Below are 13,482 nucleotides of genomic sequence, written 5' to 3' on the forward strand. Positions count from 1 at the left end.
ATGTGAAGGGAAAAATGGGTCTGGGCTCTTATGAGTCGAATTCATTTCTGTTACCATTTAAACAGTTATTAGACCAATCACCGATTACATAACCGCGAAACCAAAAGGCATAAAGTCCTCTCTGACAGTAGAGACTCCTTCTATAAACGTTATCTCCCTCAGGAAAACTTCAGCTTCACAGTGGTTAAATAATATTAGTTTTAAGCGTACAAGTCTCCACTCAAGTTAAGTACTTATCTGAATTTGAATTCAAACTAGCACTAACTGGTATAGAAAATTTATCAGCACCTTCTGACCAATCGGATTTAGACATTCAGGCACAGTTATGTTTAAACTCGTCTCCACCTGTATATCCTTCTACTGTGTGACGCCTGCAAGGGTAAGAATAACAGCAGAGAATAGAGAAAAACCTAGAGTGTGATGTTTAATTACCTGATTTGTGCAGGTCAACAACTACCTTTGTGATGATCAGTTTCCTGGGACGTCTCCAGGGTTACTGCATGATGTCACCTAACGGGGCTTGCAGCTGGTAAAATATAGGTCTTATGAAATAAGATGTACTGCTAATATGCTAAGTGCTAAGGGTTTTAAAGCAGTTTTACAGAAAAAAAAAAAAAAACAAAAAAAAAAACACATTTGGCTGTTCGGGATATCTAGTTTTCTTTGTTCTAACTTTCCTCATTAGCAACAGTTGAACTAAAACACAGACATAAACTTCTGTTTTAACTCACTTAGACAGAATTCATCAGTGCTGTCTATGTATTATATAAAACCATCTCCATACATCCGAGCTCAAAATATCATCGTTTTTCACGAAAAGGAAATGTTTTATAGCGCTAGTACAAATCACTTCTCGAAGGCAAAAACTAGGAAAAAAAAAAGTTTATTTTGAATTCTGAACCCTGGTTCCTCAACAGCTCAAAAGGGATGAAAAAAAAAGATAAAAAAAAAACAACAAAAAACACACAAACCACTAAGAGTAACAATAATTATAATCTTCATCAATGCATTCAGTTAATCTTTATCCTGCAGTCACATGCCGATCTATGAAACCCCAAGATGCACAGTTAAGAACAGGAAGGGAAACTAAAACACATTTCCAAAAAAATGTGGACGTTTGAATAAATAAATGACAGGAGGAACACCGGCGGGAGATAAGCACGGACATCTGAGGGTAACGCCCCCCATGCTCGCCCGAGACTGACACCGGCAGAGACGGTTGGGCTTTCAGGTACGGAAAAAGCAGCACAGATGAACGTTTTTATATTTTAGTTTGAGATATTTTAAACTCAGTAGTGTCCAAAAAAAAAAAAGAAGAAGAAAAAAAGACTAATACTAATCGTGCCTATTCCTGATTTCTCCTTCCCAACAGTCTCTGCCGGTGTTAGAAAGGGGTGTGAAGAGGAAACGCGTGCATGAGGAACTTAGGAAGGTTAGGAACTCCGACCTGGATGAGTGCACACTCGCAATTTATCATTACCATTTATATAATAACTTCTGTTGATACGTTAACTTTTAAAGTAGGGACGTTTGTATTTTTTTTTTATACAAGGAAAACACCAATGATGGCATGGCATCCCCATGCTCCGTGTATGTGTGTGCGTGTGTGTGTGTGTGTGTGTGTGTGTGTGTGTGAAGGCTAAATTCCTTACTCTTTCCATACTGAATCACTTTCTCTTAAACAAACCTAGAATAAAACAAAGCGTTCTCTTGGTGAAGAGCGAGGAGATGTAAAGACAGACAACAAGATGCTCTCCCTCGGCTCTCCAGCCCTCCCTTCCCTTCTTTCCGTGATCTAACGGATGGCCTTGACGGGGCTCTTGAAGCTGGAGGCTGCCTGCAGCTGCAGCTGGTACGCCATTGGGTGGATCTTGAAACCGTAGAGCCTGGATTAGAGAGAGAGAGAGAGAGACACAGGGTCATGAAGACGAGGAGAAAAAGGGGAAAAAAAATCTTTTCCACAATTAGCTTTACAGGATCAACATTATGCTGTGCCGCACTGTAAACTACACACACTAACAGGTTTAAACGGGATGATTAAACAGGATCTTTTGTGTGAAAGTCTTCTTAAACAATAACACCCTCTTCTCTTAGGAGGTTAATTGGTTTTATTTTTACTTTATATTTTGCATTCATCATTTTTATGTGCATGTTTTTGGGTTGAGGAACGAACCATTCGTTATTTCTTATGGGGAAATTCATTGATATCATATTTGTACAGTTTTTTTTTTTTTTTATCCTAGTTTAATTTATTTTCTATTGTATTTCTTATCTATAAGCTTTAAATTTTTAAGGTCACTGGTGGTCGTATAAGCATTTCACTGCATATTGTACTGTGTATGTGACAAAATTTGAATTTGATTTTAATTTGAATCAGATTTACCTGTAGATGACTGTTTGAAATTTATAAAAAGGTGTAAGGATTGGTTAACTGCTACGTCAGAAACAACTGGTATGAGAGCCAGCACACATAAAACACACACACAGTATACACACACAGGCAGATTGTCTAAACACAAGCCGAATGCAGACACAGACCTGGGCACAAACTGATTGGCGGGCCTCTTTGGCCGGTACTCAGGATGCACCATGAAGAGCATGTGGGGGAACCCGGTCCCAAAATAAGCTCCGTCGGTGTGGTGGTGCCGGGATGACTTCGGTGTGTACACGTCCATACACTTAGGACAGTAGAGCTTGACCATGGCCTCGCCTGGGATATCAGACAGCCCTAAGGGGACATACATACAAGTTACACAGAGGAACGATAAAGCACTATAAAACACATCTCAATCAATCAGCAGTAAACGGAGAATAAATCTCCTGTTTAATATATTATGATATTATTCATGGATAAGTACTAAAGGTGAGTGGTAATAACATGGAAACATGTACTGACGACACACACACGTACTGGTTCCGTTTATTGTTAAAGAAAATGAGGGAAGAAAAATAATCGATTTTTTGTACGTCATGTTTAAACATGAAGGCGATTAGAGATGTGAGTAAAAAAAAACTTACACAGTTGGGTATTACAATTCTTTTGTGTGACAATGCACGGATCATTGCACACGATTTAATTAATTCATTTTAAGATTAGATGGTTGCATTTTGAGTAAAAACGCTCCAGTTCATCTAAGTGGATTATTCACACAGCATCCTGTGTGGTAAAAATGTAGGAAAATAATTTTTCGGGGAAAAATAAATATATGAATTTAAAAAAATAAACATTCTTCTGTGTACAAAGAATGTAGCCTGTAAGTTTTAATAAATATACATAGGGGGCAGGATTATGCAATATAGTGTCCTTGTGTTTGTTTGTTTTTTCAGTACCACCCAGGTCAGGGTTGTAACCCACGGCTCTGTTGCGGCTCCCTGTGGCTTTGGAAAATAAATAATGACTATTTAATTTAAATTAATTTTATTTTAGTGAAATAGTTTTTTTTTATGCAATTCTAAATTTCGAAATTATGGTGATCTTGTAACAATAAAATGAATTTTAAAAAAAAGTCTCTCAAAATATGTGTACAATTGTTAAATATTTATATAAATAGTTGTCATATATAGTTATATATATGAAACGCAAATAGACATTGTGTATTTTATCTGAAAGTAACCATCAACTCGAAGTTCAAAATGTTTTTGATGCATGCAGAAATAAAATTTAATTTTCTCTGTGACAGCTCATTGATTTAAAATGCAACAAACTATATATATATATAATTTTTTTATTTGTTTATTTTTTCTTTTTTATTCCATAAAAGTAAAAAAAAAAACGATATGTGCAGTGTTATTTTTATTTGAGATGTCAAAAGTTGAGTTTTGTGGTTCCCGGTGTTTTCTTTTCTGTGAAAAACAGCTCCAGTTTGATGAACTGAATTTTATTTCATTTTAACCAACTGTACAAACAATCCTGAGCCAAAAATAAAAATAGATTTTAAAAAGGTCAAATAGGCAAAGAAATTACCAGGAATAATAAGATCACATTTTTTATGGTTGTTTTAGGTTGTTTCTGTGATATTATAATAATAATAATAAAGCAGAAGAAGAAAAAAAAGCAGCACATTTAGCAAGTTCTGCATTTTGGGGACGTCATTCCCATATTGCGAGACAGCATTTTAATTTCTTAAACTTCTTTTAACTTTTAAATGTAATGATAACCTTGGTTCTACATGGGGAAAAAAACAAAAACAAAAAAACAAAACAAAATGAAGAACACCGCCTTTATCATTTTAAATTTTATAATTTTTTTCTCTTTATATTATTATTTTTTTTAACTATAGTGTGTTGCATTTATGAATTCTTTGGACTGCTGCAGAAAATAAAATTGATTACTGCATGCAACAAAAACATTTTAAACTCAGAAAGTTTGTTATCTGAAGCGTCTACTGTCAACACAGGCTGGCAGTGTTAGACTAGCCTTTTTTTAAAAATGTTTTTTCTTACATAAAACATAACCCAGAGTGAAATCCTAGCAGCAGCAAAAGCCAGCTGCTCTCTGCTCAGTAAACGCACGCTGGAGTCGTTACTATAACAACAGATATAGCAGTGAATATCACTGCAGCGTGAACATAGAAATCAGATTTGGTTAAATCACAGGATGACAAATCAACTCTAAGCGCTTGGATCAAGAACATTGTGTTCGTGTGGAATTTATTTTTATTTCGTAAATGAATTATGCTTAGTAAGATATGAGTCATGGATTTTTTTATATCATCTCGCTCTAACCACTAGAACAAAAAACGTCCTTGCAAGATATTGCGGTTAAGAAGTGCTGTTAAACACGAAGTACGTCACATCATGTCAGTGTACACTTCTAGTTCTGAATCTTCAGAACACTCCTAGTTCTGAATCTGACTGATTCCTCAGCATGCAAAAAAACAGAAAAGCTGGTTTCTGTTGCAAAAGCCAGCAACAAAGCATGTGAGGGTGTGTGTGTGAGAATTTTACTGGGACTGGGAAATAGTGTGATGGCAAACACCTTGTGTAACTGAACCCCTAAGTAAGTGTTGCCATTGCGAATGATCCTTGTTCGGAGTGTAGTCAGCAACTAATCAACAATTTAATTCGATGGCAACTGATTTAATTATCGATTTTAGTTGATAACGTTGATTAACTGTTGCATCACACTGCACTTTTATACCTGAAAAATACTCCAGAAGACAAATTGCTTTACCAAGAAATTAAATTTAGCACCATGTGTCTCTCTCTCCCCCGTCCGTCCCACGCCCCGTCCCTCCCTCCCACGCCCCGTCCCTCTCTCTCACGCCCCGTCCCTCTCTCTCCCCCGTCCCGTCTATCCCTCTCACGCCCGGCCCTCTCTCTCCCCCGTCCCACGCCCCGTCCCTCTCTCCCACGTCCCGTCCCGTCTCCCCCACAGCCCCCCCCCCCGTCCCTCTCTCCCACGCCCCGTCCCTCTCTCTCACGCCCCGTCCCTCTCTCTCCCCCGTCCCGTCTATCCCTCTCACGCCCGGCCCTCTCTCTCCCCCGTCCCACGCCCCGTCCCTCTCTCCCACGTCCCCTCCCGTCTCCCCCACAGCCCCCCCCCCCTCCCACGCCCCGTCCCTCTCTCCCACGCCCCCCTCCCACGCCCCGTCCCTCTCTCCCACGCCCCGTCCCTCTCTCCCACAGTTCAGGCCCTGCGTCCCTTGCACCATCTCTATCTCTCGTCCACAGGCTAATTAATTTATAATTGATCAACCCCTATTACACATAACAGTAACGCAGATACTAACGTAGACAACGTAGAGATTTTAAACAATTACTGATCTTTAAGTTGCAGCGTAAAAACACAGTCTTAAAAAGGTCTGGAGACAACAGGAACTCACCAATCGGCAGCATGGGCTGGTTCTCACAGTAAACTCGAGGGCAATAGCCAAAGTCCCCCTGCTGATATTTCTCCAGCTGTAACAGACAAAGGCAGAAGGAAAAAAAAATAATCATCTCTCACACGTTTTAACAACATACACTCTCCACAACTCCAGTTGTTCTTCAAAGCCGTTTATAATAAACGCTCATGAGTAAGGAGCTGTACCATCTGAGCAATGCCACGGTTGGTGAGGATGTAGCGCGCGTGAATCAGGCCGTACAGCATCTCAGCCGCCTGCTCGATCAGGTCGCTCTGATTCGGGTTGTCTTCCAGCTCCTCATCTGGAGAACACAGGGACATGAAACATCCACTGTTAACACCATAAAAAGGGGATTAAGGAGTTCTAATTAAAGGATTAAGGAGTTCTAATTGGTGACCAATTTGGAGTTTGGATCGAAAGTGCTGATGAGATTTAAAAGAACCGCTGATCTGTTCTACTGACCCGGTTCCAGATCCAAGATCATGTCCAGGGCTTGTCTGTAATGAGGAACCTGCTCGTTCAGTCCAGTGAGATTGAATTTATCCTGGATATAATCCTCATCCACCTGAGCACACAGGAAATGTATTCATGTATTAATTAATGAAATGAGAAACAAGGCATTTCGTTTAGAGTTACGGAGAGACACCAACCTCACAGAAGAACTCATTCCCACGCAGACCACAAAACCAAGAAATCCACGAAACTTCTTCTGAACTGCTCATTTTGGGGACGCTGTCGGAGAGCACAGTAGGAGAAAGGTTTTACAGACCGCAGGTTTTACAGACTTTTGTGCGCAGATTTTTGTTTAACACATTACAATTGTTTAACACAATTCTTACAGTTATAACAGATGAACCAATCAGCCAGTGAACAGAATTGTCTGGTTTTCAGTTTGATCTGCCGTGACCGGTGATCAGCCACAGCTATAAACTATTCTGTACCAAGATTTCCATTTTTATTGCGTCATTTTTAGCAATAAGTATAGCATGCGTGTTAAAAGCCTCCGATTTGCCTATTTCTCCAAACTCGGAGTGCAAATTAGTCGAGAATCGCGCACGTTAGAAGCTGCACCCACGCAATCACTCACTGTCGAGTTAAGTTTTGAGACTTTAGAGGCATCCGAGGAGGTAAAACATGGCCGTTTCTTTATAAACCTACACTTTATCTACAGATTTTTAGCCCATGTGGTAGGGGTGAACGATTTGCCAGGTTTGTTTAGAAATAATAATTATGGCGGATGACATAGAAATACGTGCTGCTCAGTTCAATGTTGAACTTTTATTTTCAACTTATTTATGTAAATAGTACAAAAAACCTAAGTTTAAGTTCTTAAAATTGTAACAAATATCAAATCTGGACATTTATAAAAATCACAACATGATCGTGATACAGAATCACAATTTTAATCAAATCGCCATCTGGGTACCGTTATGAATCTCGTATCAGGAGATGACCGGGAATTCCCATCCTTACTTGTTAATATTTATTTTTTATTAGTAACAGATGAAAGAGAATGTCCCAACATTAAATATGTTATTTAGTTCCCTGTTGTTTAAACACTTTTGCACTGATACACCAGACTCTGTAGGATTGAGAAGTAACAGTGTCTACTGTGGTCTGTAAACATTGTCTGTAAAAAAAAAAATAAAAATAAAAAAAAAAAAAACACACAAAGCCACCAATCCATATTGTCATCATTCTAAAAGTTTCTTTAAGATCTTTAAGTTTGTGGTTCAAGATAGAGAGTAGAGGTTGGGGGGATTAAGTTATAACACGCGATTCGCTCGTGTGGCGCTTCACATCTCGCCAAAACTGACTCCAAAACCAATTTTCCTAAAATATTAGTTTTACGCCTATAATAGAGATGAACGGGTTGATCATCCAGTGACCAGAATCGGCCATGACTTGTGACTTTTTTATATATATATTTTTAAAGGTTTAAAAATGTAACAAAACCAGATACTAAAAGCATCGCAATTTTAATCAGATCGCCACCTGGGTATCGTGATATAATTGTATCCCTCGTATTTACTGTTTGCCCCTTTGCTTAAAAGAACACAAAGACGGGCCTCCGAATGGTAAAGTGCTCGCCCTATCATCCAGAGATAGCTGGTTCGATTCCCGGGTGATGCTTTAACCCGTCGCAGCCGGAGGCCTAGAGAGAGCTGATTGGCCGATCTTTCTCAGAGGGGAGGGATGAGAGGTACTCGTGCTCCCACATTAATTACGGCTCTACAGCCAATCAGGGGCGTCTGTGTGCTCACGCACGCGAGCAGTTCAAAAAGATGCGGTCGGCTCCCGTCACGTGTTTCGAAGGAAACACATGATAGTCTCCCGAGTGGTAGGAGTAGCCTTAATGTGGGAGCCGCCTAGTGACGGGGAGGAAATGGATACGACTAAATAAGGGAGAAAATCTGAAAAAATTCCAAAATTATAAGAATAATAAAAAAAAAGAACACAAAGGCATAATTTCAGTAAAGTCTAACACTTTAAGGTAGAAAATCACTCTATAATGTTATATATTGTTCTAAAAAAATATTATGGAGATTATGACCAAACTCTGGAAAATACCAAACATTATTCTGTCACTTCCTTTTATCATACACTACATAGTGCACTTAAAGGAGGAGATTTAGGATTGAGACAAACACTAGATACGCGCACGCACGCGCACACCCTGAGTAACAGTGTTCATCCTCTCAGTGCTACACTAACGTTAGCTTACAAGCCGCTAGTCATATTTACTATGCGAGATTTCTCTCAATACAACACATTCCAGATTGCCTCAGGTGAAATTAAGCGTTTATGCACTAAATCATCCAGACAAACACCTCCTTTATCTACACCAATTATGTGTTATTTTAAAAAAGAAGAAAAAAAAAACCTCTCTCTCTCTCTATCTATGTATCTCTGGAACTGGATGAATCCAACATGGCGGCGCCTGGTTACACAACTAACACCAGGCCGCGTGAAAAAACCGACATCACACTCTGATACACACACACATTTACACTCGGTATACACTCGGAAATTAACAAACACTTTAAAGATATAACGGTTACACTATAATGTGTGCGTGTCCATATTTACGTGCATATTCATGCATATATAAAGGTGTATATCAGAAAGAGCCTCACCTCCCGGATCCTTTCTAAAACTGCAGCGATACAGCAAGCGCCTCTGTGCGTGGCGTGTGACGTCTTAAGCAGCGTGATGACGCAAAAATCTGACGCACAACATGCGTCCTCATGCTGGGAAATGTAGTTTCTTTATAATTTTTTTTTTATAGGCTTCACGAAGGAGTAAGACACGTGGTCAACTGTCACTTGAGTGTCAAACTTATTTTCAACACGTCAAACTTTTATTTAAAAACAAAAATATACTATAAACACAAGTAATTTCCTGATTTAATCAATATACAATCCTATCTTTAAAACTACACTACGCTGAATTACACAAGCCACCATCAATCAAGCACTGTGTTGAGATATCATTTGTATTAAACTGTAAGGTTCTACCTAGCGTTAGTTTTCTGGAATACTGTATATGTTCGAAACACAAGAGAAAGACTTTACACTCACTTTGTACATGTGAGTCCAAAAATATGTGGACACCTGCGCAAAGCCATGACCTCAACACCGGGTCTTACAAGGCTCCAGGTCCCCTGTCCCCCCTGTCAATCACAGGGAGAACATGTCTGAGGTGGGAATTGAACCCTCAACCCTGGATGTGCAAGGCCACAGTGCTAAAAACTATGCCATGGGATACACAAATCTTCTATATCGCTTATCCTGTGTATACAGGGAGCCTTGTAAGACTTTGGGTAAGTCTCAGGTTAACACACTCACACCGTTTGTTTTTATGTGGCTTAGTGATTAGCATTGTCGCCTCGCACCTGCAGGGTGGAGGGTTCGATTCCTGCCTCGGGTCTGTGTGCACGGAGTTTGCATGTTCTGGTGCTCCAGTTTTCTCCCAAAGGATGGATTGGCACTCTGTCCAAGGTGTACCCCGTCTCCTGCCTTAAGTCTGGCTGTATAAATGATAAAAGCAGTATAGACAATGATTGATTCTTCTATACCTTATCCTGTATACAGAGTCATGGAGTGTAAGGGCCATATTTCATTCTTGTGATTTGTTGTATGTTTATCTTATTTCAGTTTATTAGTTAAGCATTAAGTATCATACTTATAATTTGTATTGTGACATCATTTCATGAGTTGTTCTGTGACATCATCCCACAGTTATGCAGTTTCATGTCTATCACGCACGTTAGTTGTTAGTTGTTGTTAAGACACGGAAGGATACAGAAAGGTGTGGAGCACACAAGCTTTTGACCGTGAGACAGTAAGCTAAAAGGAATACAGTAAAATAAGTTGTTGTAACTGTAATCTATCGAAGCTACAGAACACAGCAAGCGACTCGTCGTGACTACAGTGGATTTATGCAAGAAACTGTAACAACCGTTGTTTTTGATGTTGAAAATAAACAAGAGACAAAGAAATCAACGAAACGTCTGATGTCGTCAGTGACACTGTGTAACTAAAGACACGCGTCAGAACTTGTGAATAACATGCACCTACATGGAGTGTGCATGAGGCAGGGTAAATCCTGGTGGCAGTCCATCAAAGAAAGCGCACACACACACTAATTCACTCACTACAAGCAATTTAGAAACAATGAGTAGCCTAATCTGCATGTCTTTGGACTGTGGAAGGAAACCCACCAAGCACACTGACCCAAGGCGGGAATCGAACCCTTGACACTGGAGGTTCAAGGTCACAGTGCCAACTGTTTTTAAAACCATTTAAAGTCACACTAGAGATGATTCAAGAGATTTTGCTCCTAGTAAATTAAAGACAGCAGATTGAGGCCTTACTTTATACTGTACCTACTTTTGTTTGGGAGACAATTAGTCATATCCAGACATTGGAAAAAAAAACATTATCCGATCAACAGTCACTTCTTCAGATTTCTTAAAGTATACCATTATAGAATTTATTCTAAGACACAAAAAATACCTTTGGAGAATGACATTTGAAAATGTCTATAAGGTGAACTTGGGCAGGCTTCAGGTAATTTTAAGACTTAATAAGAGACTCCAAAAGGCGAAAGCAATAACCACTACATACTGTATATGGGTAAAAGACGCTGGTATGAAATAAAATATAAAATATGCCAGAGATTAATTAAACAATTAGTGTCTTGGAGAACACTTGGTTGAAAAACCCTAATTGATTTATCATTATGCCTGACCACAAGATTCAACTCTAAGTTGTTGGGAAAATTGTGGCTCATCGCCATCACTTGTTCTGGTCCTGTCCAAAATGAATACCTTTTGGTCTAAAATATGCACTGAATATTTGAGATAAACTTTATTTTTAATTGGAATAAACTCCTTTTTGGTTTCCAAAAATCAACATATTTAAATCTGTACATATAAAACTGTAAAGTTAGCGTGTTTGTACACTGAAGATATTTACAAAAAGAATATTTGTGGGAACGCAAGATGAGTACCGTAATAGAACACATCAAGATGGTTTTTTGAATTTCTGTTTGTGCATGCATCATGTAAAAACTACTGAACCAATTCTAATAGGGTTTCCACAGTTGAACTTGCTTGAGCTTGAAAAAACATATAGCCTTTGTTTCATCGCACTAGGTCCATGAGAAGAGAAGATGAGTGTGCAATTAAATTCCACATGAACAAAGTCGTGGGCACAGCTAGTCTAAAATCAAAACATCTCTTTGGAATGCTAAGTGTAGCTACTAGAAATCCTAGAATAGAAATGGTCCAAGTCAGATTTTCCTAATATTGAGGATTGGTACGATATTATCCATGAAATGTTTGTATTGGGGGAAAAAACAAATCACTTATTCCATGAGAGGATTTAGGAAAATAAATTTGAAGAAATTTGGGAGAAATGGAAACCACCTAATTATTTTTAACTTGTATAATCATTTAATTCAAAGTCTTTTAAAATAAAAATACTGTAATTTCTTCTAAGTAGAACTTCCATATGATCCACACCAAAAAAATTCACACAACACAGAATCCATTAAAACAAAAAGATTTTTATTTAACTCTTTTTCTCTGTATACTTTATTATAATAAGACACTTCTCTGCTTGTACATTGCTCCCATGAACTTAAAAATGGCAACAATCGTATTTTTTTTTTCTTTTCTCTTTTTTTTTGGGAATGTAAGTTGGGGTAGACGAACTTAGATACATACCAATATACATACATGTGTGTATATCAAGGCTCCAGTAATAAACCATAAATGCTATAAACGTTGTAACCACTTCAGGTACCTTAGTGCGATCGGAAGTATAGTACAATCTTTGAGTATTCCAGGAATACACTTCTATGGGTAGTATTATTTACTCATTAAACATGGGTACATACGATAATGACCACATCGATAGCTAAATGTTAAGAAGGAAGGATAAATTAGAGAGCCGCTGACGATGTTCGGGCTCTCCAAGATACAAATCAGGACGTGTTCATGCTAAAATGTCAGTGAGGGCCGGGGAGGGAGGGGAAAAAAAAAAAAAAAAAAAAAAACTAAAGAGTAAAATATACTCAGAGAGACTAGATGTTAAATGATTTTTCACTGCAAGTACTTCATTTGGATAAACATACACACACTTGAATGCATATCCATGAGCGTATAGAATTAAACACGGTATAAACATCCTAGTATCATCCCACAAAAGAGTTAGAGAAAGAAAGATAACTGTCCCGCAATAAAAAAAAAAAAAAAAAGAGTTGCTTTTTTTTTTGCCCACCCACATTCCCTCCCTCCCAAAAAAATATACATACAGTAGAGATAATGCACACACACACATACATTTCCCCTACACACACATACATACATTTCATTTATAAGCTCTTTTCAGTTATTAAACTAGTCTTCAAACGCAGGCATATCCAGAAAAACAAACCCCAACTTACAGCAGTAGTAAAATATCTATGCTGGTCAGAATACACAAGGGCGTGTCCTTGTACCTGTTTCGATTCGGTTGAGCATTTGTAGAATTGTATTTTATCTCGGACTCTGTTGGTACATGCAATTCCTGCTCACGCAAGGTCTCGTAGGTGTATTGAACGGTTAACTTTTTAAAAAAAAAAATTCATTTCTAAGGTGGGTGGTGGGGGGGGGGGGGGACAAAACATTTAAACAAGATGCAATGAGATTTGTCTGCTATTCCACCCTACTGAGATGAAGCGGCGCTTGGCTTCGTTATACTGGGAACCTTGATGGATGGTTATCAAACAGAGCGCTTAACTTTTTACCACTCTATGTTTAACCAGAACTGGTGAGCAAATGTAACAGCAGCACAATACTTACTGCCTATTTTTGGTTTTAAAGGAAACCGTAATATGACACTTAACAAATGCATGAAACACAGCGGAGATGGAGTAAAAGAAAGAAAAAGAGGAAAAAACATTAGAAGCTCTAGGAGTGCAACAGTCCTTGCTTGCATTTCAAAGACAAGAAAAGCAAGTTGGATAGTTCTTCTTCAAATAATCAAAACAAGATTCAATAATGTAAAGAAGAACGAGGGTAGGCCGTAAAAGATTTAGGCTTAGAATGATGCAATGATGTTCCCAGGTGTGTGTGTGGTGGGGGGAG

General features: G+C 38.6%; 1 protein-coding gene across 1 annotated transcript; it reads right to left on the bottom strand.

Annotated features, from left to right (window-relative positions):
• Positions 1 to 867: 867 nt before the first annotated feature.
• Positions 868 to 9,055, bottom strand: csnk2b (casein kinase 2, beta polypeptide). The gene is made up of 7 exons (XM_053489805.1): positions 8,984 to 9,055; positions 6,497 to 6,578; positions 6,309 to 6,411; positions 6,032 to 6,147; positions 5,826 to 5,901; positions 2,539 to 2,728; positions 868 to 1,886 (listed from the first exon to the last, which is right to left on the bottom strand). Exons 2-7 carry the CDS (start codon positions 6,566 to 6,568, stop codon positions 1,796 to 1,798), a joined length of 648 nt encoding a protein of 215 aa, XP_053345780.1. The 5' UTR covers positions 6,569 to 6,578; positions 8,984 to 9,055; the 3' UTR covers positions 868 to 1,795.
• Between the last annotated feature and the right edge of the window lie 4,427 nt (positions 9,056 to 13,482).

This window comes from Clarias gariepinus, chromosome 28, assembly GCF_024256425.1.
Source record: "Clarias gariepinus isolate MV-2021 ecotype Netherlands chromosome 28, CGAR_prim_01v2, whole genome shotgun sequence".
NCBI classification, from domain to species: Eukaryota; Metazoa; Chordata; class Actinopteri; order Siluriformes; family Clariidae; genus Clarias; species Clarias gariepinus.

Bases quoted from the DNA above. Each gene is read 5' to 3' on its own strand.
- csnk2b (XM_053489805.1), bottom strand. From the start codon at position 6,568: ATGAGCAGTTCAGAAGAAGTTTCGTGGATTTCTTGGTTTTGTGGTCTG. The intron at 2,729-5,825 runs GTGAGTTCCTGT...ATGTCCCCTTAG, and splicing joins CCAGCCCATGCTGCCGATTG to GGCTGTCTGATATCCCAGGC. The intron at 1,887-2,538 runs GTCTGTGTCTGC...TCTCTAATCCAG, and splicing joins GCCAATCAGTTTGTGCCCAG to GCTCTACGGTTTCAAGATCC.